Here is a 16,892-nt window from a genome sequence, read left to right as displayed (position 1 = left end):
CATAGCATCTCTTGATAGGCATTCGTCACCGACTCTTTTACGGCTTGAAGAAAATCACCGGAAAGCAGGGTGGCAGCGCCAACAAAGGTTTTGCCATTGTCTGACTGGACTTGACGTGGACACCCTCTTCTGGATACAAAACGAGCGAAAGCGGCAAGAAACTTTTCGGTCGTTAAGTCAGATGTAGGCTCTAAATGGATGGCCATGACATGCTCTTCCCGTATAGTTCTTTATATCGAACGGACCGGCGTAATCCATGCCAGTATACGTGAATGGTCGGGAGAACGATGCTCTTTCTTTGGGCAGGACACCCATCAGTTGGCTTTGCAACCGCTTTTTGTAGATCACACATACTTTGCACGAATTTACTACTGCTTTCATCAGGTTCTTAATTCTCGGAATCCAGTATATCGACCGGATGAGGCGCACCAATAACTGGTTACCACCATGGAGAGTTATGCGATGTGTGAAATTCGCAAGGAGACGAGAAAGCAGGCAGTTATACGGAAGAATCACTGGATGTCGTTCATTGTATTGAAGGCTTTCGGAAGCCGCCACACGGCTGCACGCCCTGATCAGTCCTTGCGGATCTAGAAACGGGTTTATGCTTAGGATGGAACTTGAACTTGGAACTGGACGCTTTTCACTTAGGCAGTGATATTCCACAGGGAATTCTCTGCGCTGAGTGTTCGAAATTAGGAACCGCTCGAAGACGTCGCTTTCAGTGGCAAATGCACATCAGATGGAGATGTCTGCTTCCTGCACCGCTGTATAAAGCGATGAACATAAGCAAGGACCCGTAGAGCTTTCTCAAGCTTGGAAAAACGTGCCAACAACTCTTCAGAAGGAGCTTTTGCGAGATGGACTTTCAGGGCACGCTTCTCCAGGTCGGTCACCGGAGCGTTGTCGACCTGAGTTGGCCGTTGATCGTAAGCATCTGCGGAATGATGGCTGCAGCCATTTCGGAAAGCAATAACGCTCCGCACAGCTCCAGTCTTGGGAGCGAAACCGTTTTGACTGGTGCTACCCGGGTTTTCGCGGTTAGGAGTTGCACCATAATGGTGCTGCCCACTTCTACGCGGACATATATTGCCGCCCCATAAGCCTTTTGCGATGCATCGCCATGATGCTCGACCTCGAAATCTGGATGAAACGAGAGCCAGCGTGGAATGCGTATATGCTCTGAAACCGAATTACTTTGGAGAAAATTAAGCCATCGCTGAAAAAGCTCATTTGGAATTTTTTCGTCCCACACAAGCTCCTGTAACCAAATCTCCTGCATGAAAATTTTAGCTCGAACGATAAACGGCGCTAACCAGCCTGCAGGGTCAAACAATTTGGCAATTTGGGACAGGATTTGGCGTTTTGTAAAGGACGTTTCAATAGCCAACTCTGGCGGAACGAAAAAGAATTCGTCGGAGGTTGCCTTCCAGCGAATACCGAGGGTTTTGGCAGTGCTTTCTGCATCGATCTCGAGAAAATCTGTATTTAATAGATGGTCGCTCTGAATGGCCGCTAAAACTTCCTTTTGGTTGGAGGTCCATTTCCTCAATGGAAATCCGGCGGAATTCAGAGCGTCTCGGAACTCTTGCACTACGAGCTGAGCTTCTTCCGTGGAGTCCGCTCCGGCTAGAACATCATCTACATACATGAAATTTCGAATGATATTGCTAGCTTTTGGATGGCTGAGTTCTACGTCAGCTGCTAGCTGCTGCAGTACTCGGATGGCCAGGAAAGGCGCGCAATTGACTCCAAAGGTTACTGTTTTCAATTCGAAATCTCTGATTTCCCCTCTATTGTTTCGGAAAAGTATTCGTTGGAATGGAGTGTGCTTCGGATCTACCCAGATCTGCCGATACATTGTTTCGATATCAGCGCTGAACACGTATCGGAAATAGCGCCACTTCAGAATTTGAATGGTCAAGTCTAAGACAGGGCCAGCATGAAGGATATAATTTAAACTGGTACCATTCAATGAAGAGCTGGAGGCATTGAATACTACACGGAGTTTAGTAGTTACGCTCTCCAGTTCTAAGACGGCGTAATGTGGCATATAATAGGCGTTGCAATCATGGGTAGGAAGAACTTGTCGCATGTGCTTTAAGTCCAGATATTCCTGGATCACCGAATCGTATCTCGCTTTTAAGGCCTCATCTCTTTTTAGACGCTGCTCATTTCTTTAAAACTGAGCCAACGTCCTAGCCCGGAACCGATATGTTCTGGGTCACGAAAAGGCAGAGTAACGACATATTTGCCGCACTCGTTTCTCTTGGTCGTTTGAAGGAAATTCCTCTCGCACATGGAATCGGATTCTTCTACCAACTTTGTTGGTATATTCTCCACCTCCAAAATTTTGTGAGTAGTTTGTCCAGTGAATTATCGTACGCGTCGGAGATCTGCGTCGAAAAGGAGGAAATTCTGCTTTGTGCTGAGGCTGACACAGGCCCAGTTAGTAACCAGCCGAAAATGGTCTCTTGCCCCAAAAGACAGCCACAGATGTTGGTTTTTGCTCCACTTAAAAGCACCGAAGGCATAAGGTCGGCTCCGATAAGGACATCTATTTGTGCGCTCTCATAGAATTTTGGATCCGCTATTGGAAAATCGGGAAGATCCCGAAGGAAATTTTGCAGAATTGGGTAGGAAGGCAGATTTTCGGCTAGTTGAGGGAGGATATAGGCCGTCGTCTCCAACTGCAACGCGGGCCTAGTCGGAGATCGGATGGTGAAACTGCAGAGCTTCTTGGACTGAGCGGCTACTGTTTGGTTTAAGCCTGAGACTTGGGCTTGAACCACCTGGAATGGCAATCTAATTAGATTAAACAGTCGCTCGGTTATGAATGTTGCCTCTGATCCGGAGTCGATCAGGGCGCGTGCCTTAAAGTTAGTGCCAAGATGGAAAATATTGATTACGGCAGTGCCAAGAAGGATAGCTCTTGAGCCCGTGGCGAAATAATTTTGAACACCGGCTTGATCATTTGGAACGAAATTGGCCTGATTAGCAGAAATTAGCCTTGCAGGATTTGAAGGACTTGAATTGCTGGAAAAGGGGTTGTTTCGGTGCAACTACGTGTGATGCCGGCCACGGCAAGTAAAACAATTGTGCGTGCTTTTGCACTCACGAAGCTGATGTCCCTTTGCAAAGCAGTTTAAGCATAACTGCTTCCGTTTAATGTAGGCTGACCGGTCGTCAACCGACATTTGGAGAAAACGCGGACATACACGGACAGGATGGTTTTCCTTGTTGCACAAGTCGCAACTTTTCGATTTTGGAGACACCTTCGTCTATCAATAGCAATAACTGTATTTAGCCCTGAGAATAGGCATGTTGCCTGCTGCCGCTTCGCCTGCTGACACAAGACACTCTGAGCAGATGTCGAATTCCATTTCAACCTTGTCCCATAGGGTTCGGACTTGGTCGCGACGGACGCTAAGCATCGTGACGGTTGGAGCTGCGGATTCCGGAGTGTTAATCTGCCTCAAATTCGCTTAAGCGGTCAGAAACCGAAATTAATTTGGCTAGCGCTAGATCGGAAGCAGCCATATTTTTAGCTGTGCGCTGTACTGTGGCTTTGGATGGAGTAGCACAGTCGTCGGAAATCTGCGCAGTCGTTTTCACCTTAATGCTTAGAATTCTTGGACTCTTGGGCCCTTGTGGTGAAAAAATAGACCTGGGCTTGTCAGCGGACAATTTCTTCTTATCGTCCCCGATGGCCATAATTGAAGAAATGCGAAATGGAAAGGAAGCGGTTTTGGAGCACGGTCACACTTTTGCAAATGTGGACAGATTCCTTAGACTGCACTTAATAAATTTAAGCTTGCCGCCGTGAACGGTAGAAAGCAGCGGAGAAAGACCGTATAGGATGTAACGGGTGAAAAAGTGGTGTTAAATTTATGAAGTGGAAAGTTGTTTGAACTAATTGGACAGCTGACTCGGAGTGGACAGCGAATTGTATAAATGACCGGTGATTTATGGTAATTAGGTCCACCTGATTTACGGTTGGAACACTTGAAATGTGGAACACGGTGAAAAAAATGTTTATTAGAACGTAGCAAAAAAATTTTTATTTTTTTGTTTACAACTGGAAGCGGAGAAATTTGGAATGGTGGAATTGGAATCTTTTCTCCGCGTTGTAAGTACTTTTAAAAACAAACACAAATTAATATCCAAGCAATACAGGAAAAAGTATTTGTCGGGTGAACGACTTATATTTGGCGGTCGTATTATTTATTTATGGATAAAAAATTATTGTCTTGTAGTTTTTGTGCAAATTTAAAAAATAATTCAATAAATATTAAAAAATTTATTTGTTCAAAAAAAAAAAGGCTTTTAATTTATTGCTCGGAAATTGATTTGGAAATTTATGAAAAAATTGATGGAAAACAAAACGCCTTTTCCGCGTCGGCACTTGGAAAACATTTTATTTGTGGTTTGGATTTGTCGACGGGAAACAATTTACACTTTGGTATATGTTTAAAAGGAATGCAGATAATATGCGCAATTTATGTCGGTAATATATGTGGATGTAATATATGTAATGTATATGTGATATATGTAGATGTAATATATGTAATGTATGTGGATGTAGTATATGTTGATGGAATATATGTTGATGTAATATATGTTAATGTAATATATGTTGATGTAATATATGTTAATGTAATATATGGAACTGGCGGGTAAAAGTTTAATAAATATTTTATTTGGAATGGCCAGAGGGTATGTGTTGTTTGTTTTGTTATTGTATTCTTCGATAGCAAATTGTATTAAGTGGACTGCGGAGTTAAAGGAAAAATGTGTTGCGAAAAGAATTTGGCTTGCGTTGGACACAGTGAAACGAGAACAGAATTTTTGCCACTTTTGGAAGAGCTTTGGACTTAGAAATTTTCACTGAACTTGGCACAAATTATTTTCACTTTTTCACATTTGGTATTTTGCACTTTTCGGACTGGATGAGAATTTAAATATATTCGGAAATTTGGACTTTGACTTTCACGAATGTGGTCTAAAGAGAACGGTGGGTAATATGGCGGCGCCCGTAGGAATGAATAAGTACTTTTCTTTAATTGCCTTTTGTCGGAGAAATCCGTTAGATTTGACAATAAATCTTATAGTAAATTGAACGAAATTGGATTTTAGAACCTTTTGCCGCAGACCGGCAATTAAAAGGAATGAAAATTACTTTTCTTGTAATTTGTTCGCTGGTGGACAAACTTGAAAATCAAAGTTATCCGGCTCGAAGGACCAAAATGTTGGGTGTGATGGGGGTTGCTGTTCAGGAATTTTCCAAATCGGCTGAAATAGAAAACACTCGAAAGGGCGTAAATGCGCGGGCGCGACCGGGCGTATGATTATTTGTTGACAATAGTTTTTATACTGAAGCTTATTCTAATTAGCTAGGCTCTGTCTGTCCGTATAAACGTCGAGATCTCAGGAACTACAAAAGCTAGAAAGTTGAGATTAAGCATACAGACTCCAGGGACATAGACGCAGCGCAAGTTTGTCGATTCATGTTGCCACGCCCACTCTAACGCCCACCAACCGCCCAAAACTGCCACGCCCACACTTTTGAAAAAGGTTTGATAGATTTTCATTTTTGTATTAGCCTTATAAATTTCTATTTATTTGCCAAAAAACTTTTTGCCACGCCCACTCTAACGCACACAAACCGCCCAAAACTGCCACGCCCGCACTTTAAGGCTCAATAATTATACCCGTTACTCGTAGAGTAAAAGGGTATACTAGATTCGTTGAAAAGTATGTAACAGGCAGAAGGAAGCGTTTCCGACCATATAAAGTATATATATTCTTGATCAGGATCAATAGCCGAGTAGATCTGGCCATGTCCGTCTGTCCGTCCGTCTGTCCGTCTGTCTGTCTGTCCGTCTGTCTGTCCGTCTGTCTGTCCGTCCGTATGAACGTCGAGATCTCAGGAACTACAAAAGCTTGAAAGTTGAGATTAAGCATACAGACTCCAGGGACATTAACGCAGCGCAAGTTTGTCGATTCATGTTGCCACGCCCACTCTAACGCCCACAAACCGCCTAAAACTGCCACGCCCACACTTTTGAAAAATGTTTCGATAATTTTTCATTTTTGTATTAGTCTTGTAAATTTCTATCGATTTGCCAAAAAACTTTTTGCCACGCCCACTCTAACGCCCACAAACCGCCCAAAACTGCCACGCCCACACTTTTGAAAAATGTTTTGATATTTTTTCATTTTTGTATTAGTCTTGTAAATTTCTATCGATTTGCCAAAAAACTTTTTGCCACGCCCACTCTAACGCCCACAAACCGCCAAAAACTGTCAGTGCTGAAGACTCCTTCGCACTTTCACTAGCTGAGTAACGGGTATCAAATAGTCGGGGAACTCGATTATAGCGTTCTCTCTTGTTTCCCACTCTAAACGAAAGCTCACTGCTTTACGATCTTCAGCGTGTTAAGCCAGTCTACTCGCCAGGACCCGACGGAATCCCCGGCTGTGTGCTTCGATTGTGGGCGAAAGCCTTATGCAAGCCTCCATTGTTTACCTTATCCCTGGAATCTTCGTATTCCCCGAGTCACACTTATAACACATTCGCGTCTACTTATGTACGCAGACGATGTTAAATTATTCCTCCAGTATAAGGACATTTCTTGTCATTTAAACTTACAATCCGATCTAGATAGCTTTTTAAATATGGTGCCGTAATAACGTACTAAGCTTAAATGGCTCAAAATGTAAAGTTAATTCCTTCTGTCTTGTCAACCTAAGACACGCGACTTACACTCTATGTGGGTGCTCTTTGGAAAGAATAACACGGATTAATCTTGGTGTTCTTGTGGACCTTAAACTTAAATGTTCAGACCATATTTCGTCTATAGTCAATAAGGCCAGGGGTGTGCTTGGTTTTATAAAAAGGATTGTCAAAGGACTTTGATGATCCTTACATGACCAATACCTTATTCATTTCACTAGTCCGTCCGACTACTTAGTTCACACGGACCACAGTGAATCGGTTCAAAAATTCTTCTTGCTGTAAGGCAGGCTCCTAAATTGGGATTAGACTAAAGTTAATTAATTTATCCTCCTTAGCTAACCGTATACCGATGCTTAAAACAGTCTTTATTTGTAAGCTTATTCGTGGTGAAGTTGATAGTACTGACTTGGTTATTCGCCTGAATTTTCTGTTCCAAGCAAATACACTATAAACTACCTACCCCTAATCTTAAATCATTGAACATCTAATTTTGAGTTGTAGGGGTCATCTACAGAGTATTATGTTCTGACTATAATAGACTTTCTCATATTATCTCTAATCTTGACTCTGCCGCTCTTAAATGAATCAATTCTTACTTTTTTACTACATAATAAGATCTTACTAATATTTATACATGTCCTCATTTCTGTACTCTATTATATATCGCGTCTAATCCGTACGCGAATCGATCCGTACGATACACGGCAGCGGCCCTCGTTGGGCGAGAGGTGTGAGCGTAGGACTCACGCATAAAAAAAAAATAATAAACAGTTTGAAGCGACACATTAAACTGAGCCAAAATGTTTTATACATTAATTACAACTTACAACTTCAAACTCACTAATTATACCCGCTACTCGTAGAGTAAAAGGGTATACTAGATTCGTTGAAAAGTATGAAACAGGCAGAAGGAAGTGTTTCCGACCATATAAAGTATATATATTCTTGATCAGGATCAGTAGCCGAGTCGATCTGGCCATGTCCGTCCGTCTGTCCGTCTGTCCGTATGAACGTCGAGATCTCAGGAACTACAAAAGATAGAAAGCTGAGATTAAGCATACAGACTCCAGGGACATTAACGCAGCGCAAGTTTGTCGATTCATGTTGCCACGCCCCCTCTAACGCCCACAAACCGCCTAAAACTGCCACGTCCACACTTTTGAAAAATGTTTCGATATTTTTCCATTTTTGTATTAGTCTTATAAATTTCTAACGATTTGCCAAAAAACTTTTTGCCACGCCCTCTCTAACGCCCACAAACCGCCCAAAGCTGCCACGCCCACACTTTTGAAAACTTTTTTGATATTTTTTCATTTTTGTATTAGTCTAGTAAATTTCTATCGAAATGCCAAAAATCTTTTTGCCACGCCCACTCTAACGTCCACAAAACCGCCAAAAACTGTATGTGCTAAAGACTCTCCTTCGCACTTCGAATAGCTGAGTAACGGGTATCAGATAGTCGGGGAACTCGACTATAGCGTTCTCTCTTGTTTTCTTATTAAATAATAATAAACTTAATTCAGCCTTTTTAGCCATTACTCGTAGAGTAAAAGGGCATACTAGATTCGTTGAAAAGTATGTAACGGGCAGAAGGAAGCGTTTCCGACCATAGGTTAGGTTAGGTTTTACATTAGAGGTCCATTGTGATACCTTGTATGTTTGCCCCTTTTGCCGGTCGAGGCTCATGTAAAGTTAGCAGTTTCCCCAGCCAGAGGCGCTGTTGAATTTTTGTATCCGATGTGGATCGGTGTCGGACAGGTCGGACGTGTCTCTCAGGAATCTGCTTCCTAGTTGAGCAAGTCTTTTCGCTTGCAGTGCTGGACAGTGGCATAGTAGATGCTCGTTTCTTCCACTTCTTCGTCCCTACAGCTACGGCAGAAATCGTTATATGGTCAATCTTAAAAGTTTTGACAGTGTGTGGTATTTTCCCATATTGTCTGTTTGTTTCGGTTTAGGTTTTTCCTAAGTAGTAGTTAACAAGTGGGTAAAGGCATAGTCATGCCCTCCATCTCTTGTATGAGTGGCGCGGTAGTGCCTTCTCGAGCTAGTTCATCTGCAATGGAGTTGCCTTCTATGTCCCTGTGTCCGGGTACCCATATAAGGCTGATTACGAATTGTTGTGTCATCTCATGTAAAGTCGAGGCTTGAGATTGAGCCAATCGATTTGATAACTGCTTGGCTATCACTGAAAATGTAAACTCCTCCTCCTACTCTGTTCTGTAGTTTTGACCCGTCCGTATAGAAGCATAAAGCATTCTGGGGGCCAGGAGTCTGTGAGTAACACTCAACCCTCTCTGGGCTGATTGTGTTGAATGGTGTTTGTATGTACTCCGTTGGAGTGCAGTAGTCTGTCCTGGAGGGGACTATTTTAATGTTTTTTAGGATACATGAGTGACCCGCTTCTTATGGGTTCCACTGTTTGATATCTCTAAGCCTGATTGCCGCTACTGTAGGGAGGTTGAGTATGGCATTTAAGGCATCGTTTGGGGTGCTGCGTAAAGCACTGCTGATGCAGCATTTTTATGCTGGACTTCTTTTTCAGGGCCGGCCACCATACCACGACCCCATGCAGTAGTATTGGTCTGACGATGGCCGTATATAACCAGTTTACTATATAGGGTGTCATGCCCCATTTGAGCCCTATTGCTTTCTTGTACGTGAAGAGTGCTATTGAAGCTTTTTTGTATCTGTCTGTGAGGTTCAGATTCCAGTTTAGTTTCCTGTCAAGTATTACGCCCAGGTACCTTGCGCTGCTACTGAAGGAAAGTCTTTGATTGTTGAGGATAGGTGGGACTAAGTCTGGTATATTATACTTCCTAGTGTAGAGAACCAGCTCGGTCTTTGAGGGGTTAATTCCTAGTCCGTTATTTTTGGTCCAGCTGGACAAAACAATGAGTTTTTCGCTCATGAGATCACATAACGTTTGGGGGTATTTGCCTGTGAAGATAATAGCAACGTCGTTTGCATAGGCTATTATACTGCAGCACCCCTAACTTTCCTGCAGGTGAGCAGTTGGTTTATGAGCCCCACCAAGTGGCGGTCCACCCCAAGCTCTGTCAGGGCTCCGGTAATCGCCGTTTGGAATGACGTTGTAAAAATCTCCTTCTATATCCAGGAAAGCTACCAGTGCATATTCCTTTTGGGACATTGATTTTACCATCTTGGAGACGAGAGAGTGCAGTGCTGTCTCTGTCGATTTCCCTTTCTTGTAGACGTGTTGCGTGTCTGTAATGAGACTTAGATTGAGAGTTGATCTCAGATGCAGGCCGATGATTCTTTCAAGGGTCTTTAGTAGGAAGGATGACAGACTAATTGGTCTGAAGTCCTTGGGGGTCGTGTGTGATGGTTTCCCTGCTTTGGGGATGAAGACAATTCGGGACTCTAGCCACTATTGCGGTAGGTGTCCAAGAAGTAGGGACCTTTTAAATATGTTTAGAAGCCAGTTTATATATATATATTTCCCGCATGTTGGATTTGTGCGGGTATGATTTTGTCTGTACCTGCAGATGTGTATGGTTTAAAACTGTGTATGGCCCAATGGAGGACTTTTGTGTCTAAGCACAGTTCAATGCTTGCCAGTGTGGCGTTTGTATGTTGGGAGGTGAGAGCGTTTTGGCTGTTTCCTGGGAAGTGAGTGTCTAGAAGTATCTCCAGAGATTCCTCACTCGTGCTGGTCCAGGAGCCATCTGCTCTTTTAAGGTAGCCTAGGGTTGTGGCGATGGCTTTTTTGTAGTTTGCAAGGGCTTTCTTGTAGGCGGTCCACAGGGCCTCCTCATTTCCTGCCTTGGCCCTGTTAAAACGGGTTCTGCAGTCCATTCGGAGGGGAGATTGTTCTGGTGACCACCAGGGAGGTTTTCTTTTTCTTTTGGACTTGCTATTGGGGCAGGCCTTTTTTAGTGCATAGTTGCAGGTTTCTGTGAGAATTGAGACTAGTTCGTTTAGACTAGAAATTGATTGAGGGTATAGAAGAGTCTGTTTTCCTTGGCTTAGAAAAAACTGCTGGTTTTGAGGGGTTGGTTGTAAGGGTTGTTTCTATATACCTGGGGTCTGAGAAAGAGTCCTTATCTAGCACCCTCCAGTGAGTTGCTTTCTCCAGTAGTGGGTTGGAGACGAGAGTTAGGTCTATTACCTCTTTTCGGTTCTTAATGATAAAGGTAGGGTCATTACCTTTGTTGCATATGATAAGATTTGAACTAAAGATGAAGTTGAAAAGAGACTCACCGCGGTCGTTTGTGTTTGTGTGTGTGGTGGGCGTTTGCATCACAGCCTACTAGGAGGCCTATGTTTTGCTTTTCGCTGTCTTGTACCAGTCTTCTTATCAGCTCATCCGGCGGTTCTTGCCATTCGAAGGCCATGTACGATGAGAGCACACGGAACGGAGATGGCTGACTCTCCACGGTGGCTGCCGCATTATCTGCATCGCTGTAATTATGGAGCAGAAAAATGCTGAGGTGCTTTTTGGCTAAGATTCAGGCCCTTACGTTACCTTCGCTGGGAGCTGTTAGAAGCTTAGTCCCTAATCCTGAAACCTTTCCTCCCACTATCCAAGGTTCCTGGATCAGGACTATGTCGACTCCATCCTCAGCCAGATGGAGCTGAAGAGCAGCGGAAGCTGCCTTACTGTGGTGGAGGTTTATTTGCAGAAGCCTCACGAACATCTGCTGTGGGCATCTCCACCACGGTTGTATCGACTCCCTCCTCGTCCAAGGAGGAGTGTTTCATCTTTGCTTCGTGCGATTAACTCCCTCGTCGTCTCTCCCGCCTGTCTCGCTTTGGCTACTAGATCGATTGGTATCGCGCTTGCGATTACTGATGCAGCAGGATACCGGTCGATACGCGCTCGCGATTCGTAGAGCTCCTCCAGTAAAGGTTTTGACCTGCAGACCTCACATCAGTACAGCATGATTGCGTTATTCACCGCGGCCCACGTTTGCCATAAGTCTGCTAAGCGATTTTGTCGTCGCGGTTGCACGTTTCCTCGTCTCTTGTATGTGTGAGCTAAATGTCAGTTTGGAGTCCAGTCTAACTCCTAGGTACTTTATATCCTTCCGCGTCCTTATTACGTTTTCCCCAACTCTCATAGCTCGGTTTTTTCGTCAGCCAGTTTCAAATCGTGTGAGTTCAACCACCTTTTTACTCTCGTCAACGCAAGGCTTCGGAGGATTGAGGCATCAGTCGAGTAGCCGTCCTCGGTTTCCGATGCCTCGATCTCAGAGGCAATCTCCGCGATCACTCCTCCACCGCCTACCTGATCCTCCTTGGCGAAGTCCGATTTGTAGACCTTTATGGTCACTGCGCTGAAGCCGAAGTTTAGCTCCCCATGGGCGGCCTCAATGGGAGCTAGGGACTCCTTGTTCAGGATGGGATGGCCTGGTTTGTTGGCCCTTCCATCTCGTCGACCTTCACCACTCGCCAGTCCGAGGTGGGAAGGTGTGGGTTGCATCGCTGCAGCATGATGAGGATCTGGTCCGGCGCTTTGATGGATGCCGGGATCCAGATCCTTGCACGGGGTCGGCATGAAACAGCTCAGCGCATCAAGTCCGGTGCCCTCATATACCTCCCCCAGCTCCTTTACTGCGGCTTTGTATAGCTTGGCAGAGCGCTCGTCGTCACAGGCGATCACCTTGACGCTGCCTTGGAACCATCCCACGTCAGACAGGAGGGGGCCAGGTTCAGATAGTCGGGGAACTCGACTGTAGCGTTCTCTCTTTTTTTTTATTAGTCTTGTAAATTTCTATCGATTTGCAAAAAAAAACTTTTTGCCATGCCCACAGACCGCCCAAGAGTGCCACGCCCACACTTTTGAAAAAACTTTTTGCCACGCACACCCTAACTCCCAAAAACCGTCAAAGACTGCCACGCACACTCTTTTAAAAAAGGTTGTAAATTGGTTCTCGATATATATATATATATATATAGATATAGATATAGATATATATATATATATATAGATATATATATAGATATATATATAGATATATATATATATATACATATATATATTTATCCATATGAATAGAAAGACGCCGATCAATGCAAGTTATAAATCTAAACTTCTTTTCATTTTACTGGCATTTAAAATAGTAATAATATTATTATTATGTCAGTATCGTTATAAATATAGCACTAGTGTACTGGAGACGTATATTCAAGGAAACAAAGTTCCATTTACATTTCTTTTGATGTTGATCGTGCAGTTTATTGCAATTGTAACGGAACGCGCCATTTATCTACGAAAAGCACTTATATATAAAATAGTTTTTCACTTTATCTCAGTTGTGGGAATTCACTTTTGGATGTTCTTCTTGGTACCTTATATAACAGCACACAGTTTTGGTGAAACTGCCCCAGTTTTATTTTATTTAATAAAATGCCTTCATATGTTACTCTCTGCATACCAAATAAGATGCGGTTACCCAAAACGAATTTTGGGTAATGTATTTACAAAAGGATATTCATTGGTGAACTATATAGCATTTAAAATGTAAATTGCGGCCAAGTGGTTCCCTAATATTGATAGAAATTTCTGTTAGAGTAAATGGCACACAATAATTTATTTAAGCAACAGTTTGAGGCTAGTTTGTTTATATTGCGATTAATAAAACAGAAATCTTATAAATTGTTAATTAAAAAAATATAAAATCTTTAGGGGGTTATATCCACCTGTAAGTAGAAAACTATTTTTTTTGTATGTGTAGATATTTCAGATAATAATCTGTTAGTTGATGAATTGTTTTACACTACTGACGAATTTATACAATTGTCGTGGGTCGAAGATTAGAAGTATTGATTGGACTGAAACTATTGTAGAGTTCAATCTGGTCATTTGCACGAGAAAGGCCCGTCGTGATGTTTGATGAATTCGTTTCTACAATATAGCTCCGTTGTAAATGCAGATCATTTGTCAGATATTATGGGATTAAAAAATTCTTTAAATTGCTACAGAAGTCTTAAAACTGAATTTATTGTAGTTGTCGGATAAAGCCAATAGAATTTGATGAAGCAGTCAATTTCTGTAAATATGTGTTTTAATTGCTTGTGATTGATTCAATCTGTGCTGAGTGGATGAAAAAAGTGGCTAACATAATTATCTGTGTATCACCGAATTGAATTTTCTCTTTTATTTTTTTAATGTCAGATATTTGAGAAATTTTGGGAATAATGGCTCGGAACTGGAATTGATGTTACAACTTGCGTTTTTTTTACGTGGCCCAAATACCTCATATTTAAATACTTAAGCTTTTAGATTATACTTTTGGCAGCTTTAAAAAAATTATTCTTCGGTTCAGTTTATTTTGTCGTTAACGTATAGTTAAATTTGTTAAATCGACAATATTGTGGACTTTTTCTTGAGCTTTGATGCCTGCAGTTGTTTCAATGTTTTCAATTACGATTTCGTGATCTTCGATATCAATTTTAAGAATTTAACTTATTTCCGCTTCCTATATAAGGGATTTTGTAACTTTTACTCTTTTACTGCTTACAGTGCACACTAGGCCAGATTCCCTATTTTTTGGCATAAAGTCGAAAAATTTAGTAAATTCTATTTTGAAAGAGCATACATAAGGGACACCAAAACGATAGTTAAAAACATTTAAGTTGCAACACTGCATTTTTTATCCGATAACAAATCATATGTTTGATCAGCTGTTTGAGCGGGAAGCTTTTACTGCACTTTGTGCTTCTGTTAAAAAAAATATTTGAAAATAAAATGGAACATGAAGATGAAGGTATGCCTAATATATATAAAACTTACTGATTTAGAAATGTGTGTTCCATGTTGTAATTGTTGTTGTCTTTGCTTGCGTCTTAGTTTAGGCAAAATCTAACCAATGTGCTCGTCTATTGTGGAGTGAGAAATAATTTGTGCCAACTTGTGCCAAAAACTGTGCCAAAAAATGGTCGATAAGTATGTCACCAAAAGCTCTCGCGAAGGTTGCCATACTGTTCGTGGAACGAAACAGACAGGTAAAAGTACTTACAAATTATAAAAAAATTCATTAATTAATTAAAAAGAGGGCCAAAAGTTTTGTTTGTAATTAATGCTACTTAATTTAAATACCTAAATGGTTAAAGTTCTGTAAAAAAGTAATTGCGAACATCGTAATTAAAATTGTGAAAAAGGTGGCAACTCTATATTTCCTCAAGCCCTCAAATTTCTGTCTTCCGCTGGCAACAAATCAAGCAATTGCAAATATAAAAAGCATTATTTCACGTTGTTTTATTTAGAGAAATAAAATAAAACAGGTGTTTGCGCTGCAAGAAGCGATGAGAATCGAAACATTCCGATAGCAAAACGATAGCAAACATTTTGCGAAAACCAGAGCACCTAAAAACGAAATCGTACCATTTGGCCCAAATCGAATTCGAAAAAAAATTACGATTACCGGAGCATGTCTGACTGATGTATTTACTCAAAACTGTAATTAAATCGATGTTAGTAGCGCCTTTTTCCTAAATTAGCCTATGCTCTATATATTTTGCCGTTAAAGCCAAGTTTAAGATTAGCCGATCGGCTCTGCTGGATGAGTGGATCAGAGGAGGTCGAAATGACAAAGCCTTAGTTGACTGGGTTGGTGGCGAATTTAAATTTAATGATATTATTATTGACGAGAAAGCTAAAATCGCTAAGCAAATCAGAAGCTTTCACCTCTATATAATGAAAATTCTGGCCAAATGTAGCCGTACAATTGAAGCATCTAAAAAAAAAACATTCCAGTTGGCTTTCATTTACCATGATGGTTGTCGTGGGCCAAAACAACAATCAAGTCGCTTCAGACGACCACAACTCCCTTACAGTGATGTAGGATCACGTCTCAAAAGAAAAATGGCAACGGATCTGGCTAATATTGAAGAAAATAATACAAGTCTGCTTGTCCATGCAGCATCAATTTCAGCCAAAAAAGTACAAAATGGGCGATACTGCTTCTGTATTAAAGCATACCATTTCTACTTCAAATGCATCCACTGAAATTAGAAAATAATTGATATTCACAGAGCCAGTACCGCTCACACCAATTCAGGCTCTTGAATTTTTGATTGACAGCTATCTAACCAAAACCAAATACAACGACATGAGAGCTTTGAATAAAACACTATTTAGCAACATTTATCCATCGTAAAATAAGGTCAAAGCAGTTAAATTAGCGTGTAGACCTGCGGGAGTTCATGTGACAGAAACCAGAGCCCAAAATTTACAGAATCAGTATCAATTATTCTTATGCAAGAGGAGATATTTAAGAGGCATAAGAACTTAACAGGTATCAAACTGATCGCAAGCTATGAATTTGACGGTACTACCGGGCAGAGTATGTAAGTTAACAACAAAAATGTTAAAATCCAGAACAACGAACCCCAATAAGCAAGCATCAATCTGCAAGCTCAGCGTCTGCATAATTTCCTGCACACGCCGAGCTGCCAAGTAGAATTCGAGAATTTCCTGCACACGCCGAGCTGCCAAGTAGAGTTCGAAGAATCTGATTGGTAACAACTTCCGCTCCCACCAAAGCAAGTGATTCCAAGAAGACTGCACCGATTTGACCAGCAAAACATCAGCCGATGTCGTGGCCTATTGAAAAGCTACGGAGCCGACGCCGATCCTCTGCCACCAAGGGCAGCGCAGCTCACAGCCAAAGACTCACAGCTTGTTAGGGTAATTCAGTTGCAAATTGGATTTATACAAATAAAGTCGGTCGTAACTGAACTCCAATATATTTTATTTTTTTACCTTGCTACCAGCAAAGTAATTAACTTGTACAAGCAGAGATTTCTAGAAGACGAATCCCATCTCAAAGACGACTCAATTTTCGTTACCAGCCTCATTCCATTAAAAATAACAGATGTTTTAGAGATAACGTTATGGATAAATAAAAGCCCCCAATCAGTACGATTTTACAGACCCCTAAAGATTGAATACGCTAAAGAAACAAAATAACTTATTTTTGGTCGAATTTAGAGTCACAAATTCAAAACCTCACAGATTTTACTTACAATTTTTCAGTCGACAGAAAAATTTAGGTATTGAATATAATAACTGGAACGAAATCTTGCCAGGTGTGTCCTATCTGTGAAGCCAGTCCAAAGAATTTTATAAAAACCGCCGAAATATCAAACTTTAAGGGTAATTAAGAAAATCTAAATTATGGGATCAGTC

The 16,892-nt window shown here is 41.6% G+C and overlaps 1 protein-coding gene across 1 annotated transcript in view; it reads left to right on the top strand.

Annotated features, from left to right (window-relative positions):
• Positions 1–16,892, top strand: part of LOC122621349 (piezo-type mechanosensitive ion channel component) — an 831,372-nt gene that overhangs the window by 702,273 nt on the left and 112,207 nt on the right. The window contains exon 16 of the mRNA XM_043799189.1: positions 12,847–13,223. Within this exon, the coding sequence (XP_043655124.1) occupies positions 12,847–13,223 (377 nt within the window). The remainder of the gene's footprint in view (positions 1–12,846; positions 13,224–16,892) is intronic.

Source organism: Drosophila teissieri, chromosome 3R, assembly GCF_016746235.2.
Source record: "Drosophila teissieri strain GT53w chromosome 3R, Prin_Dtei_1.1, whole genome shotgun sequence".
In the NCBI taxonomy this organism is placed as follows: Eukaryota; Metazoa; Arthropoda; class Insecta; order Diptera; family Drosophilidae; genus Drosophila; species Drosophila teissieri.
This window is presented reverse-complemented; position numbering and strand designations above follow the sequence as displayed.